Consider the following 26073-nt stretch of genomic DNA (forward strand, 5'->3'; position numbering starts at 1 on the left):
CTGAGGTCTCTTATTCTTCCCTAAGCTAAGATAAGGTTGGGGTTAGGGACAGGGGAGAAGAGGCCCCGGGGGTTGGGGGGGGTGGGGAGCTCATCGTTGGAGGTGCCTCAACGACTCCCTTGGGGCTGAGGTCCTTATTCTAGCAATGTCTCTGGTTATGTGGAACAGAGATCCACCTGAGTTAGTTCAAAGAAAGGAGGAGCAGATTACAAGGGACCCTGAAGATGAAAAATCAAGAATGGCTGGGCCTCAAAAGAACTGAAACTGGCCACAAGGTCTCTCCCTTCTCCTCTCTGGGCCTCACAGGCTCTCTTCCTCTTGGCAATATTTGTATCTGTGTTCTTTTCCTCGGTTTCTCTTCAGATTTCCTTGGTTTCCCTGCAAAAGTGGCTGCAGCCCCAACACTGTGTCAAGACCCACCAATAGCTGACAATACTCTGCATCTCTTAGTTCCAGTTTTCAAGCAAAAGGGTCTGATTGGCTCAGCTTGGCTTCCAGAGGGAGGCCTTGGTCCATTCATCAATAGCCAGACCAGGTGCTGATATGTGGGCCTGTGAGCAGAGCAGTTTCCCCAGAAGGGAGCTAATGGCAGCCAACAATGGACTTTGTTTCTCCCTCTGTCCAATGGAAAGCATCATAGAGCCCAAATGAGTGGATAGTGGGGAGTGAAGAGAAAAGCCAAGAGCCAAGATTATAATTAGGCCATATGGCGCCCTTTTGAGCAAATTAGGAAAAGCCACCCCTTCTGAGTGTAAACAGCCTCCTAAGTATACAGCTGGGCCAGTGGATGGCACCTTTGGCCTAATGAGAAAAGTATACCCCTTCTTCTGAACAAATACAGCCTTGTCATGCCATGGTACACAGCTTGGCAAGTGGAACAAATCCTGGATTTCAGTCTCACCTGCCCTGCTGGTCAAGGATGTTGTGTAGTGTGTAACCTGCTCCACCATCCACAGGAGCTCAGCCCAGGCCCTGAGACCTCCCTGGGATGCAGTTAGTGTTGACGTGTTTTTCTTAGAATTTTCCCTCTCGTCCTCCTTCCCCTGCCCTGTAATGGCCAGAGAGGCACTGTTTGTTGTTGCAGGTAGTTGGGGGCAGTGGCAGCTGGAGGTGCCTGCTTTGTCCTGAAACGCTCAATTGCATTAACAAGGATTTTCTCAAGGACGCTTGGAGGGGGCCAGCTTCCTTGGCAGGAAGCAATTAGGACAGAGGAAGGAGGTTGACCTGGCCTCAGGGCAGCCATGAACCCAGAAGGTGACTCAGGAGCCTGAGAACTTGGGGCTGCTATTCCCAGCTGAAGCCTCACTGAGGAGATGGGGAGTTTTATTCCCTGCCTACTTTGGGGTGCACAAGTCCTGGGTTCCCATCTCTTAAAAACTTCCCCCTCTGGCCTTCATCACCTCTGACCCAGGTTGATCTACCTCCTGCTTTCAGGCTTATCCTCTGTGCCATCCAGCTGTCCCTAAGAAACCAGAATGTTTTCCCTAAAGTGCAAGTCTGGACCATGTCAATTCTTCAAAATCTCCCCTCTTTCCTCAGTGTGATAAGCTCCTTAAAAGTCCCTCAAGGCCCGGCATGATCTGCCTGCCACCTGCTGACCTCTGAAGCCTGTTTTTCCCCCACCCCCCTCCTTCCCCCTGCATTTGAGTTACCCCGTATTGTCCTCCATTTTCCTTAAGGCCTCTCTCATGTTTCTGTGCTTGTACACAAGCCATTGCTTCTGCCTGGGCCACCCATTCCCTGTCTCAATGATGTCTCTCTCAGTGAAGCCCTCCCAAGCCTCAAACAGTTGACCCCTCATGTGGACACAGTCCATCATAGTTACCAAACAGCTTTCTGTTTGATTCCGGGTCAGCTGAGCCAAGCACATGTTTAAGTTTCCTTTTTTTTTTTTTTTTTAAAGGCAAGGAAATGAAAGTTCAGGGAATGGTAAGGCTGCAACGTGAACTCAGGTCTTCTAACATCAAGGTTACTGTTTATTGTGCTTTCTGTGTGTGTGTGGGGGGGGGGGGTCGGGGGGTCAGGAGAAGGGTGAAGGGGGGCTTCATGGAGTAGGTGGCTTCTTGCCCCAGGTCTCGCTAAAGACCAGCCAACAGGACCAGGCATGCTGGGTTAAGGCTGCTCAGGAGAGCAGTTCAAGTGCAGGGATCCTGGATTTACGTGCAAAGGGGTGTGTTCCCGGCTTATTCATCTGCAGAAGAGCTGGGCCCTGAGGGGAAGTGCTGGCCAAAGTGCAGGAATGCAGAGAGCCAGGGAATCCCTTCATGAAGCCAGTGGTCAGGGTGTGACAAAGAAGACAGAGACAATGGCCAGAAGCCGAAAAGGGTGGAAAGAAGAATCTAGGATTGAGTTCTAACCCTTCCAAAGAGGGATCTAGGGAAAGTTCTTAAAGGAACTGAAGCCGGAGTCAGACAGAATCCTTAGAGGCCTACTCATGTCAGTATGAGTAAGAGGACTGGATTAGTTGAGGCTTTTGGTTTGGGGGGAACAAAAGCCAATTCAAACACGCTCAGGTGTAAAGGGAGGCTTGTTGGCTCCTGCAACTGGGAATTTCAGCACTGATGGATCCAGAGGCTCCATGTTGCAGCCTCTCTCCCTCTCTGCTTCTGCTTTCTGTCTCTGTGACCTCACTGTCCACTCCAGATGGGCTCCTCTCATGTGCTTTAACCTGCCACGGGGAAAGATGGAAGGTTCCTAGCTCACATTGTCCCAAATTAATAATCCCAGAGAAGAAAAAGCCAAATTCCCAGCAACCCTATATAAGAATGCAGGAGAGTGGTGCAGCTGTGGTCGCATGCCCATTCTTTGTTCAATCACTGTGTCCAGGGAAATAGCATTTTCCAATTGGTCAGGTCTAGCTCACATGCGTGCTCCTGTGACCGAGGAGGCAGGGAGGTAGGGCCCATTAGTACAATTGACCCTTGAACCATGCGGGGCTTAAAGGCACCGACCACCCTCTACCAACAAGCATTCGACAATACACGTATAAATTTTGACTCCTCCAAAACTTAACTACTAATAGCCTACTGTTGGCTGGAAACCTCAATAACATAAACAGTCAAATAACACATATTTCTTATGTCATATGCGTTACACACGGTATTCTTACAGTAGAGTAAGCTAGAGAAACATGGCTTTAAAAAATCATAAAGAAAACACATTTACAGTACTCTATTTATTGAAAAAATCTGCATTTAAGTGAACTCATGTACTTCGTACCCATGTCTTACAAGTGTCAACTGTAGAAGAAGAAGGTGGGAAAGGTTGCTAGTCAGACAAAATCAATAGCTGCCAACTTTTGAGGGGCATTTGTTGACAGGGTGTGGAGCATCTCATGGAGAATGAGAGATGCACAGTATTGTCTGGCCTCATTTGGGGCTTGGGAAACCGTCTGGACCAGTGGCAGCTCCCCATCAGGGTAGCATGGTTTCTCTTTCATGGGGTCCCTGCTGCCCTCTGCACATCTTTCCCCATCTTTATCTGCTGATCGACTCATTCTGCTTAGAGTTTCTAACCCCATTTAGCTTTATGTGGCACACAGCTGCAGCTTGCTAAGGCTCATCTAGGTCTTTGTGTCAAAGCCACACTGCCAAAGGGCAGTGGGACTGGAGTTTGGGGCCATCCATGGAAACAATCTATCAAGTCTGGAGAAGGGCAAGTCTAAAGTACTTACCCTAATCCTAAAAGCTTTGATCATTTCCCCCTTCCTCCCACACAAGGTTTGGTTGGTTCCCCCCAGGACCTGGGAATATCCTTTTATTTTGTGCCCCCTTCCAGCCAGACACCCTCCAGGCTAAACCAGTATGTTCTCCTCCTGCTCCCACACACCCGTGCTGACTTCTAGGCTCACACAGAGATGCCCCTTGTCTGCTTCCTGACCTGTGCCTTGGGATAGGTGGCACAAGTGGCTGCACCCTAGGCTCTGCACCAAGGGGAGACAGTGCTCTGGAACTCCAGACCAATTGTCTTTGGTTCCCAAACTCCTTTTCTACTCTTCCTCCTTTCAGTCACTCCATAGCCTGTGACTAACCACCCCAAGCTCTGCAGGTGGAACCTGTGAACACGCACCCTCTGCTGGCCCTCAAGGGGCCAGCAAGAACCTGGGTTCGGAGTCCCCGGGTGTCTCCCGGGCCTGAGTCCCCCGCCAGGCTGAGGGGACCTGGTCTTACCAGGGAATTTAAAGACCCTTTCGCCTTGGTTGAGAATAGCTGCCCAGCTGGGCCCTCTATTGTGTGCCCGGCTAGGAGCAGAGTCCTGCTCCTGGACGGAGCTGTCCATCCACCACCACCCCCTCTCCCTCTTCAGAATAGACTAGGGTCTGGGAGAAGGGGACGCCAATCGGATCCCCAGGGTCCTGGCACGAGAGGGGAAAGAGGCGGGTTAGCTTTTGGCGGGGTGGACGAGGGGCGTGGTGGGGGGGGGAGGGTGGAATCTAGCTTTTCATTTTCTTCTTTGGGGATCACTATCCTGGGAAAAAAGTTGTGAGGCCTCTCCTTTCTGGGTGCCCTTGAGCACCAGTGAAGAACACGATCCCCGAAATCCGGAATCCGCAGCGGCCCGCAAGCCCAGCTTTAGGGCCCCTCCCCCTGCGAGTCCCAGAGGCCAAACCCTCCCTAGTGCCCCCTCCCCGCCGCCATTCATTCCTGGACTCCGCTGCCACCCAGTACACATCCCGCAAAGAGCAACGCGAGGGCAGCGAGGAGGGCGATTTTAGCCACCCTCCCTCCCGCCCCCCGCGGGGTAGCGCGCGCACACTCCCCGCCGCGGCCCGCCCCCTTCTCACGCCCGGGACGCGCCTCCCTCCTGCAGCCTAGCCCTGCCAGCGCCGCGTCCCCGCCGCCGCCTGCTCCCGCCGGCCGGGTCGCAGCCGGATCATGGAACTCGGGGACCCCCGCGAGCCCCGCGAGCCCCGCGAGCCCAGGCCAGGGGCAGAGACCGCGGCGGCCCCGCGATGGGAGGAAACCAAGACTTTCTACGATAACCTCGCGCCCAAGAAGAAACCCAAATCGGTAACATCAGGGCCTGGGTACGGAGGAGGGCTGGGGAAGGGTCACCGGGGGAGGGTCGTAAGCCCCCTAGAGAGGGGCCCGTTGGCGGCCCTCCGGGAGGGGAGGCGGCTCCTCAGCACCAGAATGCGCCGGGCAGTTGGCGCTGGCTCACGTTTATTTTGGGAGCTCCGCGCCGGTGTTGATGTTGTTGTTTTAACCGGCGCTCGGGTTCCACGCCAGGACCCCCTCCCCCATGCTGTCATCAGGGCCCAGCTCCTCTGACAGCGGGCGGCCAGGGGCGCGCGGACAGCAGCACTTGTTGGCAAAACGGGTCTGCGGCGCCTACGGAAGCGCCCCGGGCTCGGGTAACCTGACACTGGAAACACGGCTCCTCGCTGTGCGCTCAGGTCCCTGCGATCTGGGCACCGGCCCCGGACCCGAGCGCCTGCGTTCGGACTCTGGCTCAAGGCCCTGCGCCCTGGGCTCAGGGTGCTGCGTTGCCCGCGTCCTAAGCTGCACTGGGATCTTCGCTCTGTGTTCAGGGCTCCCGACGCTGGACTCCGCCGCACAGCTCCGGGCTCTGCTCCCATCGCAGTAGTCACCAACATCCCCGTGCCCCCCATGGTGGTCCCAGCCCTCTGATACTCACACAGAGGAGAGAGCTCCTCTCCCCATAGGACATATTCGCCTTGGCCTTGCTCATCCCTGCTTCCCAGATCTCACAGCTTGGGAAGGGGACTGAACGGAGGTTGGCCCAGAGGCATCCTCTAAACAGCACCAGCCTGACCTTAAAGCATCCTGCTGCTTCCCTCCGGCCTTCCCCAGGAGGCCCACCCTGTCGACAGTCATTCCCTGCAGCACCTCTAGGCCCTCCCTGCTCAGCAGTGGGGATTGAGAGATGAACTGGGTTGAGTCCCTGCCTCAGGAGCTCACAGTGCACTGAGGGAGACCCTGGACATAGTGAGACCTCAGATAAAAGACCCTACAAGGTGCCTGGGATGGGGGGAGAGGGAGCATAGGGGAGCAAGTGACGGCCCACGAAGGAAGGCTTTGTAGAGGTGGTATCTGAGCTCACCTTAAAGCCTGAGTAGACAGCATTTCCCAGGCAGACAGGAAAACAGGAAGGGCAAAAGGCTTGGGGATGTCTTTGAGTGGGAGAATGCAGGATCTTTGGGAGATACATCAGAGCGATGCCAGAGACCCACATGGGGCCTTGAGTGCCATATTAAGGAGCCTGGGTATTCAGTGGGTTAGGGGTTTTAAAACTAGGTTCCATTGGGGCCCCATGTTTCTGGGGGTCTGCTTATATGCAGATCAAATTTATTTTCATTTTCCTTCCAACTTCCTTTTAAACAATTAAAATGTGTAATAAACCTCAGTTCCCTCAAATGTGTTAAGTGGACGTCTTAGCACCTTGGATACCACCAACATATTAACTTATGCTACAGGTTTTTTTTTCTTTTTTAGCAAAACTCAGAATAAAGCTTTCCCTGTGAACTGCTTAATAGAAGATTATCTTGAAATTGCTGGCAATTACTATTGCTGAGTATCTTGAGACTTGTAGTTTAAAACAATACAAATTTTTTTTTTTTTTTTTTTTACCATTTGCAACTGCTTATTGGTGTGACTCAGGACTTTCTCAATACTGTGCAAAAACCAACAAACACAGAAACAAATAACTAGATGATGAAGCGTAAGTCTGCATTGGCAGCCTAACCCCCAGTTTCAAATTTATCACCTGTACAACTGTGCCATTTCCACTGGTTGACATTACAATATATCATGTGCATGTAATACATTTGAATCAAATAGTAAATTAGTAAAATAAATTTATACTCATAAGCTATAGTAATATCTGATTTACATATTGGGGTTCTGCCCAGGAGTTCATTGAAATAAAAGTTTAATCTTCTTTTTAAAAAGTATGACAACGATTAGGGTGCTATTGCAGGATTTTTCAGCAAGGGATTAACTTGGTCCCATTTCATTTTAGCAAGATTGTTCTGGGGCTGTGTGGGAGATGGCTGGGAGAGGGTGAGTCTGGCAGCAGGCAGACCAGTGAGGAGGCTGGTCCCTGCCTGAGGAGGAAGTTTGACTAATGTCATGGCCATGGCCCAGGGGATGGAGACTGGGACTGGGGTCGTGTGTGGAGCTCACCAATGTATCTCCTCCGTGGAACCAGGGAGCTCAGGTCCAGTTGTCAGTCATGACCCCTGATGCCTCATGGTCCTCTGGGAGGCCAGGACCTGGCGGCCTCCCAGCTCCCCGCTCCTTCCTGTAGCAGCCTCCCCTCCCAAAGGCTATTTTGGGGGCTTTAGGCCTCCTGGGCCCCATTAGAGCTTATTCTCATTCCCGGGGGCTTGAGTGAAATATTTAAGCCCTGAAAGCCCATAGGAGCCCCTCACCTCATGGGGTCAGAGAACTCCTCAGTCCAGACCTAGCTTGTCACTCTCTCTTCCAGCAGCTCTTCTCCCAGCATGACTTTTTAGAAATAACAGCTTTTGGCTACGTTCCTCTCTTGGGCCCAACAGGCAGAATCTTGTCTAAATGAGAGCTCCTCTGGCAGGCTGGGCAGGGCCGCCTTTCCTGCATTATCCCCCCTCACCGGCCTCCCAGCGCCCACCCGTGAAAGGCAGAGAGAACTGGCAGGACTGTGGCTCCCTGGAGCCCAGTGTTCTCGGGGTTAAACCCCTGGTCTGGGAGAAGGGTTGCTCTGACCCAATTCCCGGTCTGGAATCTGGATTTCCTTCTGCATTCTGGAGGAACTGTTCCCAGGTATGCCTGACAACACGTGAAGGGGTGGCCTTCCTCTGCAACCGGGTCCAGGGGCCTCTCCAAGTGCTTGGCTTCTCCCCAGCTCTGGTCAGCCCTTCACCTGTCCCTTCAGCTCTGCCTAAAGCCTGGAGAGGCCACTCTCTCTGTATCTCTCACAGCAGTTCATGCCCTCTGGGCCCTAAGAACCTATCCCACTTGTACAGTGTCAAAGCAGATGGAGCTGGCAGAAGGGTCCTGCCCTGGGGACCTCCATTCTGAGGAGAGAGAGAGCCCTGCCCATAGGAACCTCCACCTTAGGGCATAGTGTTCCCTCATCATTTCTCTCAAATCTGTAAGGGGAAGTCTGTGTGGGCCAAGGGTCCCGAGGAAGTGGCTGACATGGAAGGGGTTAGGGTCATCTGGGAGCAATCAGGGAGGGGTTTATGGGGGGAGGTGCTGCTGTGTGGACAGAGGCCAAGTTAGAGACCAGAGACTTGGGATCTTCCATACCTGGCTCTGCCTTGACTTTGCTGTGTGACCTAGAGTAATACTCTGCCCCTCTCTGAGTCTACTCCCCCATTTATAAAAGAAGAAAGGCAACTGGGATGTTTTTCCTGGGATGGGATGGGGTCTGAATAGCTCAGCCAGAGGGGACCCAGAATGCAGTAGTCTGGCAGGGACTGTGGGACAGCAAGTGAGGAGCGAGACCTTGGCTGGCTGCCTGGTTTGGAGCGGCTGACTTGGGAACCTGCCTGAAGGGGCTGAGAGGGCAGCTGGCTGTCTGTCCTTGAAGGGGTGATGGGCCTGTCCCTGGGGGCAGGAAGCCCAGGGGGTGGAGCAAGCTCAGGCCCTGTCCTGAAGCCCAGCAGGTTTCCTGGGTTTATAAGAGTGGTCTCCCCACTCCCCCTATCCCACCCTCACCATCCCTGGCCAGGCCTCTATCACCGCTTTCCTTTTGGTCTTTTAACTTTACCTTTTTTCCTTGAAAGCTCACAGTTGCCAAGGAGATCGGGAGGTACCCAACCCATGATCAGGGGGTGCTTGGCAACTGGGAGAGGCACTTGGGTTGAGTCCCAGAGAAGAGGCACCTGTCTTGTCACTGCCCTTCCCTGGCCCTGCTGGCCACAGACACCATCTTGGTTGGGGTAAAAGTCAAATGCAAACTGAGGTTTACCACAGGAGCTTGGGGAACTCTTTGGTCTTCTGTTACTACTTTGAGGTTTAGAGCTCCATTAGCCACTAGCCATTCGTAGCCACTGAGATTTACATTGATTAAAACTCAACGCAATTAAAAATCCAGTTCCCCAGTCTCACTAGTCACATTTCAAGTTGCTCCATAGCCACACGTATCCACACAGACAGCACTGAACGTGTCTATTATCACAGAAAGTTCTACTGGACAATGCTGTTCTAAAGGATGGCACAGATCTCTGCCTTGGGGGTAGATCATAAGCTCCATGGGAGTGAGGATCATGCCTGTATTGTTTCCTGCCATGTCTCCAGCACGGTGCCTGTCACATGGTAATTGCTCAATGTTGTCAACTGATTGGGACCCAGGCTTGACTCCAGAGGGAAGCAATGGGGTTGAGTGCATGGCCCACAGTGCTGGCAGCAGCAGGTCAGAATTTGAGGCCCATTTATGAGTGTTACTCCCTCCTTGCACCTGTGTTTCCTCATCTATAAAGTGGGAATCACAGTTCCAGGAATGCTCAGGCCACACAGAGGTGCTGGGACTCTGGGTGCATGTGCACCCACAGGCAAGCACACACATTCTAATCCTCCCCGCAGATTATAAAGGGTCCAGCTGCTGTCTGTGGTGGCGCCCCTTTCCCCATTCCACTGCAGGTGGTGAGGGAGCTCTGAGGCCCTCCCAGGCCCCGACAGAGGCCTTCTAGCACCTGCCCCCTCTTCTGGGCTCATTTCCACCCACACCTGCCCTGGTCTCTGCTCACCTTTGTGAATGCACTGTGCACGTGTTCACCTCCTATGCCTCCCTTCACCTGACTTCTCCTTCCGGGCTCCATGCAAATACCTCCTCTCCTGTGGCAGCCTACTGTGAACCCCTGTTATCAAAACTCTGCTTTCACCTGTGTTCTATTACTCATTCTAACCTCCTTTTGTGTCTCTGTTTACCTGCTTTTCTTCCCTACTAGCCTGTGACTCTGAGGGCAGGAGCCAAGTCACTACCAGGGCCACTCCCAGGCAGAGCCCAGGGTCCTGGCACAAAGGACCAGTTAATGGTTGTAAAACTTGCATCAACCAAAAAAGTATTCTCTGAGCACCCTACCATATGTCAAGCAATCTGAGCAGATCGGGCTACTGCGCTGGAATGTCCAGTTCGCATTAAGTTTGTCGTGGCAAATACTGTTTCTCGTTGAAACAGATTACTTGAGCATTGCAAATTTACTGAGCACCTGCTGTGTGCTAGGCACAGTTTTAAGCACTCTAGATACAGTAAATAAACAAGATAGTCCTGGTTCTTGCTCCCTCAGAATTTAAGATGGTTCCTGCTTCCTCCCCAGATCTGTCTAGAAATGGAAATTGTTAAATGAAGGCTGCACTAAATTTGATTAAAAAAGGAAATCTATGGGAGGGGTAGCAAGCCCAGGACTAGGAGCAAGGACTTCCTGCAGGCAACATGCAGTTTGAGATCTGCAGGCTGGGTAGAAATTGGCCACATGGAGGGGCGCCTGGGTGGTTCAGTAGGTTAAACATTTGACTTTGGCTGAGGTCATGATCGCTTGGTTTGTGCGTCGGGCTCTGTGCTGACAGCTTGGAGCCTGGAGCCTGCTTTGGATTCTGTGTCTCCCTCTCTCTGCCCCTCCCCCTCTCATGTTCTCTCTCTCTCTCTCTCTCTCTCTCTCTCTCTCTGTCTCTCTTTCTCAAAAATAAATAAACACTAAAAAAGAAGTTAGCTAGATGGAGTCAAGGAAAGAGCAGATCAGGCAGAAGGGACATCACATGCAAAGGCTCAGAGGCAGAAGGGTATGTTCGGACATGAGAAAGGTCAGACTGAACAAAGTGGGATGACAGGAAGGTGACAGTGGAGAGAGATAGGGGTCTGTCTCAAAGGGCTTTCTACTCCATAGTCAAGGCTATGGAACAGAACTTAAGAAGAGTGGGTACCACTGAAAGGGGGAGGGGCATCATCAGATGTGAACTTGAGAAACATCCCCTGACAACAATATGGATGACCTGGGGTGGGAGATGGTGATGGGCTCGACTTTGGCAGGGAAGACACAAAGAAGTAGATGGATTCTATACAGTTGACAGGTTTTGGTGATTGATTAATTGATTGATTGATTGATTGATTGGTGGGGGAGGGGGAATTGAGGAACAGGGAGGAGCTGAGGTTGACATCTCAGCTCTGACCTTAGTGTTGAGTCCATGGTGGTGCTGAGAATGAGATGAGGAGGTGGGTGGGGGATCAGGTTTGGAGGTGCAAGGGGTGGTGGGAATTCAGCTTTGGGCACGTTGAGTTTGAGTGTCTGTTGGTCAACTGGGCAGTTAGATGTAGAAGTCTGGAGCTCGGGAGAAAGATCCAGGCTGGAGATAAATTTTCTTACGTAACTGCTACGTTTCTGGGCACCATTTCTTCCTAAGGGGCATATAGCTCTCATTTGGTAATGGAACCCATCAGGAGACCATCTTGGGCATCAATACTCTGGCTACATACACTGTATTCATTTTTCCATTGTGTCCAAATAGCTGACTAGATTGCAGACTGCCCGAGGGCATATCCCTCCCACCAGATCATGCTCCTTGGTGGGGAGCCACCATCTCCCTCAGTTCCTGGCTGGGTCCCGCATGGAGGGGGTCCTGACCCAGGTCTGCCCCTGCCCAAGGCTGAGGCTTCTTAGGGCAGAGACGGGGCCTGGGTCTTCTCCCTGTCCCCAGTGCCCAGGGAAGCTGGCATGTGCGACCTGCCTCAGGGAGTGTAACAGCCCTCCTCCTGCACCTGCACAGCCCAAGCCTCAGAATGCCGTCACCATTGCTGTGTCCTCCCGAGCCTTGTTCCGCATGGACGAGGAGCAGCGCATCTACACGGAGCAGGGCGTGGAGGAGTATGTGCGCTACCAGCTGGAACATGAGAATGAGCCCTTCAGCCCCGGGCCAGCCTTCCCCTTCGTGAAGGTGGGTGCCATGTAGTGCTTTTGTGGGGATCAGAAAAAGCACTCCTAGGTGTTTGAGTAAGGAAAGCCACCCCCCCCCCACCCCCGGGCAGATGCCAGCCCACAGGAACTTGGCTTGGCAAGGGGACAGAGCCATTGTGGGAAGAAGCTGCCCCATCCTCTGCGCTAATGCAGCCCCGCTCCAGGTAACTAGCTTGGTGAGTGGGAATGGACTGGACTTCAGCCTCCACTCACCCTTTTAGTGAGGCGCCCCTGTGCAGCCATCAACCAGCACGATGGCTGAGGTTAGGATGAGACAGTCCAAGTCCACTGTTCTCACCCCTGGCCAGTCCCTGACCTCCCCTCTCCCACTCTCCCACCATTAGATCCCAGCTGACCCCCCTCCTCCCCAGCCCTGGCTACCAACTCCAGATATCAGTCCCCGGGGCTCTGAGCAAGAGGGTCCTCTCTCCCATCCAGGCTCTGGAGGCTGTGAACAGGCGGCTGCGGGAGCTGTACCCCGATAGTGAGGACATCTTTGACATTGTCCTCGTGACCAACAACCACGCTCAAGTGGGTGTCCGTCTCATCAACAGTATCAACCACTACGGTGAGCATCAGGGGCTTGGCCATGGGACACCCTTACTAGAGACTTGGGGATAGGGCCACACTTCTGTAGGAGGGAGGTGATACCAACTGGAACCTGAGCCCAGGGGTATGCTGGTAAGCTGGGTCTTTAAGAAAACAAAACAAACAAACAAACAAACAAACAAAAACTCTGATTGCCATCTTAGGGCATAAATATTCCCACCATGGCTGGTTTCAAGTTGTCAACAGTTGAACAATCTAACTGGCTCAAACAAAAAAAAAAAATCCCTGAATGCTTAACATTAGGCTCTCGCAAGCTGGTACAAGCCAGCTCCGGTCCACCACTGCACAGGCCACCCTGCCTATGCATTGGGCAGGGCACTTGCTGCCTCTGTGCCTCAGTTTCTCTGTCTGCAGTGGGGCTCACAGGCCTCACAAGGCTGCTAGGTGAAGTAGGTGCAGTTGTCAGAGAGAAGGGACTTTGTGTCTTAGTCCAAACTCTTGATTGGAAGTAATAGATCCTCCAGGGCTAGCTTTATAAGTTTACAAGTTCTTGTTTTAAGCAACCAACAGAACTTCGGTGGCATCTTTAAAATCCTAACTTCAAATCGCTGGGAGCGATGACATTCAAAATATTTAAGTGCCCTAGGACATAAGCACCTAGTAAACAGGAGACACCATCTACAGTACTGGAGCATGGCCTTCAAGGGCCCCTGCTGCACCAGGCATTAGCCCTTCCCTTGTGGATTGTCCCTCGTGGGGGCTAGGGTAGCGATGGAATAACTCAGTGGGCTCAGACAGCCTCTTAACCAACCACCAAATCTTTTACAGCCTCCGCACACAGGGGCAGGGAGTCACTATCAGCTCAGGCTTGGAGAGGATCTGATTGGCCCAGCTTGGGTCAGGGGTCTGCCCCTATCTAATCAGCTATGGCCAGGAGGGCCAGGCTTGGCTGGGGACCCTCCTTTTGTAGTACTGTGACTACCTGGCAAGAAGATATTACCCTGAGCCAAGCAGTCACTCCTGGTTGCCCATCCATGTTACATGAATGAAGGATGGAGGGGCTCAGAGAGGGGAATGGTGACGTAAAATCACTCAGAGAATCCCTCTGCTGCCCCACCACCACTCAGAACCAATATGGCACCCACTGGACACCAAGGGACCACTCTGAGGCCCTGAGGGTTGACTCGGGCATCACCTGGGTATTCTCTACCTCCTCCCCAGACCTGTTCATTGAGCGGTTCTGCATGACAGGTGGGAATAGCCCCATCTGCTACCTCAAGGCCTATCACACCAACCTCTACCTGTCAGCTGATGCGGAAAAAGTGCGGGAAGCCATTGATGAAGGTGAGTCAAACTGGGAAGGGAGAATATGGGGGAGTCTGACAGAGGGGTTTTGGGGGGTGCGGGGCCTGGTCCTAAAGCTCTGAGCAGGTGCTAAGGGTTACCATGGTAAGTGGAAAGGAAGTACCTTCCTTAATTCCTATGACCTGTACTCCCTTCTAAGAACCCTCCGGGTCAGTAGTTCTGATTCCTGTGTGACCATGAGCAGCCTCCGCCCCTCGCAGGGCCAGTGGGGAAGAAGGTCAGTATCTAGAACATCCTGAGCACTGCGGTCTGGGAAATGGCTGGCATTGCAACAGCTGGCCTGGCCGTGCCGAGGTGAAGTTAGGAGACTCAGCTGCAAGTACTGACGAAGAAAATTTCCCAGAGTCCACGTGTCTCTCTCAAGTGGCAGTTTGGGGTGGCATCCACAGTCTCGGCCCTCCTGACAGGGTGCATATCCCCCTTGCTCGTGGAAGAAAACGGGCCCAAGGGGAGGAAGGACTGTCCCCCTGCCTGAGACGGCTCCTCGGGCTGAACACTACTGGTGGGTTTCTCTGTCAACCAACAATATATCCACTTTCCCCTTCTTTCATGCTGGCTCCTGCCTAGAAGCCTGGCCTCTTTCCCGCTGATGCCTTGCTCTTTTGAGTTGCTTTGGGCTCCAAGAGGCTTTCTTTAACCAGAAACCGGAAGTGATTTCCCTAGGCAGCTGTCACACCCTCTGGTTGGGGCCTTGGCACTGGCCTGCATGTGTGTCTCTATATGTCTGTAATTTGAGCTCAGGCTAACAAGCAGGGGATGGTCAGGAGGGAGGCCCTGCCCAGAGTCGGGTGGTCCTGGTTCATCTTGGTTCCAGTGTTGCAGGTGCTGAGAAGGTGCCTGGCCTGATGCCCAGGACCTGGTCCTCCTTAGAGCATCCTCAGGCTGCTGAAGGGAGCCTGGCACTGCTCTCTCCTCGCAGAGCTCTGCCCTAGTCCAGCCTCTGTGAGCCTAGATTCCCAAGAGCAGGGCTGAAGCAGCCTTTGGAGAGATGGCAGCTAGAGAACAGATCCCCAGGCCTCCAGCCTCCTAGCGCTGGCTCTCTGCTGTCCAGTGCTGCTCTGGTCTGGGGCCGGGGCTCCCACAGGCATCCCTGACCCCTGGAGAAGCCCAGGCTTGCAGAGATTCTATGTACACAGTCACATAGCATTGGGACTGCCCTTGACGGTCACCCATGTTGCTTTAAGGAGGCCTGAGTGGGGCATACCTGGTGGTCACTGTGACAGTGGACTGGGGGTGCCTATAGGCTTCAGCCTGGAATCTCAGCTCCAGACAGAGCTCAGACACCCTTAACTCTACCTTGGTCCAGAGAAGGTGAGAGACTTTGCCAGAATCAACAGGAGAGGGTAACTGAGGCCAAGCCCAGGTTGGGGCTCCTTGCCAGCCCCTAGCGAGTCAACATCAGGTGCCTGTAAGGAGCTCCTAGAAGGACAAAAGTGACCTGGGGGGCCCTTCCTTCCGGTCAGGACTGACATTCAGCTGGTATACCAGCATGACCTTACTAGATATTAAAGAACTGAAATTTCTCCCTACTGATTGATAAACAGCTGCTTCCCTGCGTTCGCTGAATGACCCCTATTTCCTGCTGCCCCCACCCCAGACCTTCCCACACAGCAGCAACTAAAAGGAAACCCTGACCTGGGCCAGCACCCTCAAAGTCCTACTCAGAGCAAAAGCCCCTGTCCATTTTTATTGGCCAGTTTTTAAATATTCTGAAAATCAGCCCTCATTAGCCTTGCTCTGAGTCCTGGGTGAAGCCAGTGGGACATGAGCAGCCTGAGATAGTGGTCTCCTGGCCCCACGCAGCTGAGGCAGTTGTCAGGGTACCCTCCCCGCCATTGCCTAGAGGAAAGCAGACAACACTTGCCTCTCTCTGCCCAGGGATTGCAGCCGCCACCATCTTCAGCCCCAGCAGGGACGTGGCTGTATCCCAGAATCAGCTGCGCGTGGCCTTCGATGGGGATGCTGTGCTCTTCTCCGATGAGTCGGAGCGCATCGTCAAGGCCCATGGGCTGGACAGGTTCTTCGAGCACGAGAAGGCCCACGAGAACAAACCTTTGGCTCAGGTGCTCCACACACTCCCCAGAACCCCTGAGAGGGACAAGGAGGGTCCCCAGAACTTGCTCTTGGCTGGAACTTTGAGCCCAGAACCAAACCCCAGGCTCAGCCCAGAATCCAACTGGGTCCCCTCAACCAGGCCTCCAGCCCTCATCCCTCTCACCTGACCCCTGGCTCCCCGCAACGAACCCCATCTACCTCAGTGCAATCCCACCCCCCTTTTGAAGCCCCCGTTGTCTAAGTTCCCCTGCCCTCTCTGAAGCTTCCCTCCTCTCTTCAAAGGCCTCACCCTCTCCCCAGAGCTGCCATCTTCTCTCTGGAGCCTTTGTTCCTTCTCTGAGATTCCCTCACCCCTCTGAGTAGTCTCCCAGGTCCTCAAGAAGCTCCCATTTACCTCACTGGAGAAAAGGAAAAGCTGGACGGCTCCTCAGAGGGCAGGAGATCTGCAGCAGCCTACCTGCTTTGGGCCACACAGGCCCTCCCACCTCCTGCCATCCATCCCTTGGCCACTGGGAGGCTCAGGGGCCCTCCCATGACTTGGAGTCTCCCCGAGACTGTGCCCTGGAGCCTGTGAAAAACCCCTGGGGTTAGAGGTGTTGGGATTCTCAGACCCCCTGGGAGCTCCTATTTGCGCTTTTAACAAAAATCCCGTTACTCAATAATCCCAGAACCTCTTTCTCCAGAGCTCAGCAGGCTTTCTGTAGTTGTGGCCCCCGGATAGTCATCCAACTTGCATTCTTTTGGGATTCCTCTGAAATCCCCGGGAATCCAGGGCAGGACAGTTTTACCACTAAGTGGTAGGCAGAGTCCCAGGAGAATACTGCTTGCCAGTGACCCCTGTTTCACTGGCTCACCCAGCCAGTGAGGGGTCTCCAAGATTAGAAGCCCACAGGCCCTCATCTCCAGCTGCTGTTGCGATTTCCCTCTTCATCAGCATCTGGTTCTTCATTCACACATCCTCATTAAGCTTTGTTGTTCTAGGCACAGTAGAGAGTAAATCCTTTCCCTGACCCTAGAGAGCTGGAACACGACACCCTGAGCCACCTGTGCCCAATGGGTAGGGTCGATATTCAGCAGGTACCCATTGGTCTGTCTGTCCCAGTTATTTGCAGCTGGAGTCCATTCTGACTGGAGGGTGCCCATGCCATAGTTACTAAGTATTTTTAATATCCTCCCTGCTGATGAGCACAGAAGGCCACACTTACACAGCTGCAGGACAGACACCCATGTACCTGGTGGGCACATGGATGGACATACAGAGTAGCAGTTGCTCTGGTATGGTTATTCTGACACAGACATCCCCAATCACAGCAGTGTGGAGACCAGACCGGTATAGGTACCTACAGTCCCCTTGATGCACACAGTGGCCCTAGCAGGCATAGCGGAAGTGGGAGATTTGGGGATCCTGAGAAGCTTTCCTGTCCCAAACAACAAGACGCTCGTGCTTTAGGAAGGAGCCCAGCTGGAGGGGGGAGGGGGCAAATGTTTGGGAGACGGACGGGCTCACAGTGTTCCCTTGCCTTCTTGTAGGGCCCCTTGAAGGGCTTTCTAGAGGCACTGGGTAGGCTGCAGAAGAAGTTCTACTCCAAGGGCCTGCGGCTGGAGTGTCCAATCCGTACCTACTTGGTGACGGCACGCAGCGCGGCCAGTTCTGGGGCCCGGGCTCTCAAGACCCTGCGCAGCTGGGGCCTGGAGACAGACGAAGCCCTGTTCCTTGCGGGAGCGCCCAAGGGCCCCCTCCTTGAGAAGATCCGCCCACACATCTTCTTCGACGACCAGATGTTCCATGTGGCTGGGGCTCAGGAGATGGGCACAGTGGCCGCCCATGTGCCTTACGGCGTGGCACAGACACCCCAGCAGGCTGCACCTGCGAAGCAGGCCCCATCTGCACAGTAGCTGAGCCGCCAGCTCCAGGCACAGCCCCCTGTCATATACTTCACCATGTCGTCCAGTGGACCCTTCTAGTTCCTCACCACTCTGTCCTACACGACTGCTCCCATCCCCACGAGTGAGAGACTGGTGGGGAATTATGTGAACTGAGCCAGAATTCTCACCAGCCCCTCTTTTGGGCAAACACTGTGCCATGATTCCGGCAAGGAGAGGAAGACTGCAGAGTAGCTGGGTTGCAGAGAAAGTTGAGGGAACGAGGGTGGCAGGTCAGAGGAGCCAGGGTGGGGCCTGGTCAGAGGAGCCAGGTAAGAAGGGAAGGGCCCTGAGATGAAAACCAGCTCAGTGGGATGCAAGGAACATGGCTTTGAGAGAGAAGGCATCTGGCTTCTAAGCTCCGTCCTGGCATTAGCTGTCTGACTTCGGGTAAGTCCCTCCCTTTCATGGCCCTCAGTTCCCCCATCTTGTAGGTGGTTTTCAAAGTCTCCTTCAGCTCAAGAAGCTTGGTTTAATAAGATTGCCCTGTGATAGGGCCGCTGCTAGTCCGTATGGTACATTTGTTCAATTAGAGAAGAGCACTGTCTCTAGAATGAATTTCAAAAAGACGGCCCTTCCTGGGGGTTGGCCCAGACCCACACTGGGGTCCTTGCCTTGCTCGGCAGCATGTAGCCTGTTTTTCAGCCCCCACTGGCTCCTCAGGCCAGAGGCCTTTGTCAGATGGGCAAAATGCACAATTGTCTGCAGCAACCCTACCTCTAATGCCACACGTTTGGAAACCACTGGACAGGATGACCCATCTGCTCCCTGTGATCCTCTACTCTGAGTCATGCACCAGGGGTCAGCTGCCAGGGGCAGGGTTGGCGGAAGGAGAGAGGAGCCAATTTAACCTGCGCGCAAGCTCTCCTTCCACCAGCAGGGGGCACTGCAAGCTCTCCCAGGGAGGAGTGGTGGTGGCAGCCTGCCTAGTGCTCCCTTTGCTTTTGCTTTCAGCCAAATTTCCTTTTGTTCCTGCCTCCCAACCCCCTCAGCTCAGCCCCCCCTCCTCCCTCAATGATCGCATCCTGCTGTGCTGCCAAGCAGCTCCGCCAGTGGGGGAAGAGGTGGGGTTTTGGGTTCACTGTTGTGGACCCAAATGCAGAGGAAGAAAGCTCAGGGGCTAAAGGGGGAGGTAGTCCTGCCTGCGTGGGAGGGAAGGCCCACCCCGGGTGACGTGGGAAGGTCGGATCTGAGACAGTGACCAGCTAGAGAGCAAGGAGCTGAAGTGTGTGCACTAGCAAGATTCTCCAGCTATGGGACTGCGAGCGGAAGTACTGAGCTCTCTGTCACTGGGATGCTGTGCAAGGGACTCCGGGATGAAGTGACCTCCCCCTGCAGCGCCCCAGTGGATCCTCCACCCTTGCAGGAGCCTCTGCAGCCCCTTTGTCACCACTTCCCGCGGAGAACTCTCACTCCTTGATGAATCAGCCTCCTCCTTTGCAGACGAGCCTGGCTCTCCTTATGAAGGGAGGGTGGGGACACTGAGAACTTGTCCCTCAGGAAGACCCAGAAAGGGTGAGCAGCTGTCTGTGTGAGCGACTGATTGCCTGGCTCCGAGAAGAATCCCAGCGTGAGCAAGCACTCCGTGAAGCAAGCCACAGGAACCATCATAGGGACAGGAGCCTGGAGGTGTGTGCAGGAGGGTTGGACGGCTTATGAGGGCGGGAAAAGGGGATGAAGGGCCATGTGGGGCTTGACCTTCTGACCTTTGTCATTTTGAGGACTCGGCTCAGAGTCCGAATGGGTAATGGTTCTGGGCAGTGTAGGGCAGGGTAGTAGTTAGAGAAAGATAATCCAGGATGGAGAAAAAAGTGGGAAGACAGAGGTGGTTCTTAAAATGTGCAACAGTTGGGGCCAGAAGAGAAGTGCTGGGTCTGATTTTCACTCTGTGTCGGGGGCTGCAGGGAAACTGGGGGTTGGGGGGTAGGTCTAGACCATACTAAGTGCTTGGGGCAGACCCCGCCAATGACTGCCTTATCACAGGAGGGGCAGGATTCTTCCAGTCAACAGAGGACGCCTCAGGGCAGAGGGTCTGGTTTTTGAGCTCCTCCCTCTGCTCCAAGCCCAGAGATAGTGAGACCTAAGAACAGCCTGCAGGAAAGACAGTGAGAGAGGCAGTTATGTTTGATCTTGACTAGACCACAAAAGGGCCTCTGTCCTCCCCCCCATCAGAATCGCCCCCTTGGATGAGCCTCTAGGGCTCACAGAGCCAGCCACAGCCATAAGCAGCCTGCAAAGCTGGGCACAGCCGAGGTTCATGGAATAGTATCAGGCTGGATGACCAGGGCAGACATGTATATTAGGTAGCAGATGGCGCCTAATTAAGATAAACCCCAGGGCTTCTGGGAACCAAGAGGTCCTGCTTCCAGAACCTAGTGATAAACAGCCCTGATTCTTCTAAGTCTCTCAGGAAGCAGAAAAATATGATGCTGGAAGCAGAAAGATAAGGTGTAGTAAAAGTCGTGATTTCACTGGAGCCACTAGTAATAGACATGGATAGCCCTGGGCAGTGAGCGACACTGGGGTCCAATTCTATTATTAAAACCCTAAATGAGCATCTCAGGCCTGGAAAACAGCCTTCAGTGGCTACAAAAGCCAGAATCCTGGAGGCAGGCGAGGCAGCAGCCAGACACACGTTCTGATTGTTTCCAGTGGCGAGGAGAAGCTCCGGGGCAAGGAACATCCTTGATTGTCTCACCAGGCAAATTAAAAAGACAGCTGAGCACGAAAGCCCCCACTGGACTGCAGCACTGGGGCAGAGGGGCCACAGCTCCTGAAATGCTGGACCCCTGTAAGCCAACAGTCCCGCTCCCTGACAAGTCCTGTGGAACACTTCCCAGGAAGTGCTTGCCAACATAAGTCCCAGACCCAGAGGAAACTGCCACTGAACAGAACAACAAGCCCTGTTCTATGCACTGAGGCTGTTAAGATCAATGCAGAACTCCTCCCTCCTTTTCCTGAGTGCCCAATCAGAATGGTGGGGATGCAGCAGAAAATGCCAGAAGAAATCAAAACCAGCAAGAAGTTCAAACCCGCGGTGGATCTGGCATTACAATGATATTCAACTGGTGTAACTGGTGTGCACCAGTACACTAAACTGGTGATAAAGGTATTGAAATACCTCCATAACAGTTAGTAAATAGCACTGGCCTGAGCCCGAGTGACCTTCCATGGCCTCAGCTGCCCTGGCCATCTTCCACTGTGACAATGCCATCTTCCCACAGTTCAACCAGAGGGGCGTCCAGGAGGCTGCACCAGCACGATGGTCATCGTCCATTCGACTTAGAGACACGTGCCCAAAGTCACGCAGCTAGTAAGTGGCCGCACTGGTCCTCAAGCGCATGTCTGTTTATTGGGACCCAGGCTCTTAGCCATTCTGCCATCCAGCCCAGACAGCATAGAGGTGGCCAGAGAAGCTTCATGACAAAGTGGGTACATGTTTGTTGCAGTTTCCTAAATAGCTAAGAGGGATTTAAATTAGAGCCAAACGTTTGTAGAACTCCTGAAGCACCTCCAGACATCCCCCCCCCCCCCCCGCCCGCCACCCTTCCCTGGAGCCCAGCTTGAAGACCTTTGTATTGGGCTAATGCAGGGTTTGGCAAATTATGGGCCACACCTAGCTCACCACCTATTCTTGTAAAGAAACTTCTATTGGAACACAGCCATGCCCGTCGGTTCACATATGTCTATGGCTGCGTTTGCACACAACAGCAGAGTTGACTTCTTTCAACAGAGAACAAGGAGCTGAAAATATTTATCTGACCCTGGGCTAAGGCAAACATCTCCAGTCTGCCCCATACTGGGAGAGACCAGCTCACATCCACCTAAGCAGTGGAGTTAGATGCTGGTTTTACTGCCAGAAAGGGGAGCGTGGGGGTGGGGGTTCCATGCCCATCAATGAGCATCATTAGGGTTGCAGAAAATTTCAGGCCCCACCCAGCTAAGTGCCTTGACGTTGCAACCGACTCTTGGCATTTGAGGATTTTAGATTTCAAGTTTTGACTATTTTCAAGTGACCCATGGCCTGTTGTAATTTGAAGTGTTGATCCACAAATTTGACTTGAACGTGCCCTCCTAAACAGACGGGTGAGGAGCAGGGAGCGGGACCCCTGGTGAGGGCTGAGCCCAGATGGCTGTCCAACACCTGACCAACATGGCTTTGTAAGTTTGTCATTGCCCTCATGGGGCCTCTCGGGAAGTGACAAGTGCTGGTAGATGGATGGGTTTCGCTAAATATTAGTTTTGGATAAAGCAAAGTGCCCAATGTTGACTTCAGCACTCTGATCTGACAGGTCATTTGCAAGCTTTCTGTGGAAGCAAGAACAAGTTCTTCATGAAGAGTTTCAGTGAGGGCTTTAGCTGGCGCAGATGTTACTGATCAAGCAAGAGATAAAACTCCAGCAAAAGTCAGAGCGGCAATTGTCTTGTGCTATGCGGGTGTGAGTGACAAACACACATACCCTCGCGGTGGAATTGTGCATCACGAGAAATCTAGGACCCTGCAGGTTAGGAACTTACCACGGTTGCAGAATCCACTGCAAGAATGGCAAGTGTGGAAGTGGTCCCACCTGTAGACATCACTGTTCCATCATGATACTCTTCTCCCATATGCCCAGACTTGGCCTCAGAAGCCTTCTCAACCCAGCCTTCCAGGCGGCCCCTACCAGTGAGTTAGAGTTGGCATGAAAGATGAAACACTATTTTGACATCCCTGTTGGTGTTGGGCATTGCTTTCCAGAGGGCATTCAAGGCCCTGAATGTTCATTCTCTGATGCCGTGGTACAACTCAGGACGCCGGGGTCTCACCCCACTAGGGCAGAACACAAGGAGGAGGGGGGATGGCATCCTGGGGCTGGTGGCTTCTCTGGATCCCCTGCCTGGGAAACTACTGGGTTTCACCATTTTGAGGCAAAGTACAATACCCTGTCCCGCCAGAAGATGGCACTACAGGCCAGAGTTGGTAGTTTTATTCACGGGTTGATTTTTCTCTCCTGTGTTAGTTGGTGCTGTGCTAGATTCCTGCAGGAAAGGACTGAAAATTTCCTGTGTGACAAGCTGGTTGCTCTTACCAGCAACCACTGTGATTGTGTGTTTGGACACATTCATCTGAGTGTGCACAACAGGATAAAAACTGCATGTATGTTTGTTTATGTGAGTGTGTAATGGGTCAGATATATCTACTGACAACTGTGTGTGTGTGTGTGTGTGTGTGTGTGTGTGGACAGCGGACAGGATGGTTATCTCTGTTAACTAAGGATCCTGGGCCCCCCATACTATGGCCAGCCCTGTTTCCTGGGACTGCTTCTGGCCATTCCCATCATCTCATGAGCATTTGCACATGTGCAGCATGGGGCCACTTATCTTTCTTGCCAGCTTCCAGACTCTGGCCAACAAGATCTTGACTTATAATCCTCTACCTCTCAGTCCTACATCCTGCAGTCTTGGGAAAGAAGTGGTAGAATCTGTGCTAGGACACCCCTTTGGACTGCATTTGCCTCACCATTTCCACTTATTTCTTTTCTCCCCCTAATAGTCCCGGGGTTAACACGTACAGTTGGGCAGATTGTATACTGCACGAATCCAGATGGTGTCATTCACACTATGACATGAGTGGAGCTTTCTTAACACCTGCAAAAACTGCCAACCTCACGCAGCTGTCCTGGTCATCTCATGGTCATGGCCAGAAAAGCTACCTTCTTCCCTGCTCCCCTGGCCCAGCCCGATCTAGGCTGGGATTCCTTTCTCTGCTTGGGTGTTCTAGTCTGGCCCAGAAATGACTAACTCTTGGCCTTCATCGGGAAGTATCTCCCCAAAGCCTTTGGGATTGAATTTATGAAAGTGAAATATGGCTGGCCACTTTTCAGTTATTCATCTTCTTAGGATTAGAGGTCCCTGTAAGACAAATGAAAGTTCTACAGACTGGGGTTACCGCCTCCCATACTCCTGGATTGTGGGTGAAAATGCCTCCGTGGGTCCACTGTTAAGATGGGTCCACCATGGAATTAGGATAAAGGCCTCAAGGCTAAGCTTGTAGCTTCCACCAGGTAGAAAATCATGAGGTCACCACGGACTGGGTGTCTGGGCCTGGTCACAAGGGCCTCCACGGACCAGGCAGGAAACATAAATGACAGAAGAGAGGCAGAGTCTTTAGTGAAAGGGAGCGTGCATATGCTGTTGTCTGACACGGTTTCTGCCACATGGGAATGTGTGCTGGTGTGGCCAGATATCCCCACCCCGTTTTTCAAGAGAAGCTAAAAATCTGGACTTTTAAATGTTGGCAACTCTTTTGAATTTGGAAAGCACTGCACAGGCCAAACAAAACACATCCTGCAGGCTCAAGCCAGCCCTGGAGTCGCCTGTCTGCACCTTCTGGCCCAGGCCCAGTGAACTGGGTTCTTCAGAACCGACTAACTGAGCATGTAAGGGTATTTTACTCAGGCTCCCAGAGTTTAGGATCTTTAAGAGACCTCAGAGATAACCTAGTTCATCCCTGTGTGTTTTAAACTGTGTGCATATCAAGTACTTTATTAGCATGTGTATCTTTAGCTTCTGGTTTCTCCTTAAAAAGCATCTCAGTCCCCTTCCCCCCCTCAATATAGAACAAGATTTAAAGTGAAGCCTTATACATAGTGTGCTTGTATCTACTTGACTGAAGCCCTATTTATATCTTTATAGGTCTATTTATATCTTTGGCAAACATGGGCTGCCCTGGTCTTCCTTACAACCTAACCTCCTTGGGTTGTTTTTTATGGTAAATCTCCTAAGTGCCTCCTTAAACGGTTGGAGCATGCGCTTCGTTATCTATGTGAGTTCCCTTGTCTGAGGAGGGGGTGAGACAGCTCATACGTTTTCAGCTCAGCCCCTCTATGGTCTGCCATCAGCCCTCCCCGGGCCCCAGCTCTGTCGGGCTCACAGCATTTACCCAGTCACGTGATACAGGGTGCTGTGTGCTTGTCAGCGTGGATCCCTCTCATTCCTCATGCTTGTCCTATACCTGAATTTTACAACATGAGCTTCTGCCTCATAAAAGCCATTCAAATAAATAGATGACTTTTAAAATAAATTTCTATTGTCTTCTTTTCCTTCGTCACAATTATATTTACTAACTGGTCCTCTCAAGAAATGCCAGTGGCATTTCATGTAGTGAGCAGGCCTGAGATCAGTTCCATCCAGGTACCAGTGTCTCTCTGTAGACCTTCCCCCACATGAAGGCCACCCTGAGGGGAGATTCTGCAGCCTGAACCCATCAGAAGGCACGCTTTTCCTGATAGTGCTCTTGGCTCAATGGACTCAGTGTTCCCATCTGGAACTACCAAGGGAGGGTGGAATGGGGTGGGAGGAAGAAGAGGAGATAAGAGAGGGTGTGAGATGGAGGAGGAAGGGCATGACTCAGACTCTTGCCTCAGCCTTCACATTTCTTTCCCCCTACTCCTCAGCCCCCTCCACAGCCCCCCTGACACGGGGCCAATACCTTTCCACCATTCTGTCCACCACCCTCATTTCTGCTGCCACTCAACTTCCCCTCTGCTGAGGTCCTGTCAAGACTCATCTCAAATACAACTTCCTCAACTAGGCTCTCTCAAAACCCAGGATATCATAAGGGATAGATCACTTTCTCCCTTGCATCCTATATAGGCCCATAGTTCTTTCTTCCATATCCCGAAGGAGAATCTCCCGCTTCATTTTGGGGTCCCCCAGCCCTAAGTGGGTGTCAATAAATGTGCCTATAATTGAACAGTCAAATTCAGGGCTGTTAGGACTGGGCCAGCTGTTTGCAGCCAATGTCATTTCGGAACTGGTTGTAAAATATTTTGAATATCCCTCCTAAAAAGATCACCAAAGGATCACCCATCTGGGTAGGAAACCAAAGGCATGGAAGTCTTATGGCACATTAGTTATCTATTGCTTTGTAACAAATTATGCCAATTAACTTAGCAGATTAGAGCAACAAACAATTATTATCTCATGGTCTCTTTGGGGCCGGAATCTAGGATCAGCTTAGCTGGGTGGTTCTTGCTTAGAGTGTCTCAGGAGGTTGTGGTCATGCTGTTGGCTGGGACTGAAGTCACCTGAAAACTTGTCAAGGGCTGGACGATATGCTTCCAAGGTGGATCACTCACATGGCTGTAGGCAGGTAGTCTTAGTTCCTTGCCATGGGATTGCCCAGGTGTCCTCATGATATAGCTACGGCTTCTTCCAGAGTAATCCAAGAGAGAGCAAGGCAAACTTACTTTAAAAGACTGTCTTTTAAGACCCAGCCTCAGAAGTGACATGTCATCACTTCT

General features: G+C 52.6%; 1 protein-coding gene across 3 annotated transcripts; it reads left to right on the forward strand.

Annotated features, from left to right (window-relative positions):
- Window positions 1-4775: 4775 nt before the first annotated feature.
- On the forward strand, window positions 4776-24851 carry NT5C1A (5'-nucleotidase, cytosolic IA). Of its 3 annotated transcripts, none has more exons than XR_009258212.1 (7): window positions 4776-5009; window positions 11709-11876; window positions 12335-12464; window positions 13667-13789; window positions 15689-15873; window positions 17396-19417; window positions 22081-24851. XR_009258212.1 is itself a non-coding variant. In XM_058717928.1 (6 exons), the coding sequence occupies exons 1-6, from the start codon at window positions 4875-4877 to the stop codon at window positions 17759-17761; spliced, it is 1107 nt and encodes a 368-aa protein (XP_058573911.1). In that variant the 5' UTR covers window positions 4776-4874; the 3' UTR covers window positions 17762-24851. The 3 variants fall into 3 exon arrangements, 1 of the variants encoding a protein (XP_058573911.1); XR_009258213.1 differs by having other exon boundaries at window positions 17396-18178; XM_058717928.1 differs by having other exon boundaries at window positions 17396-24851.
- Window positions 24852-26073: the final 1222 nt, after the last annotated feature.

Source organism: Neofelis nebulosa, chromosome 2 (genome assembly GCF_028018385.1).
Source record: "Neofelis nebulosa isolate mNeoNeb1 chromosome 2, mNeoNeb1.pri, whole genome shotgun sequence".
NCBI classification, from domain to species: Eukaryota; Metazoa; Chordata; class Mammalia; order Carnivora; family Felidae; genus Neofelis; species Neofelis nebulosa.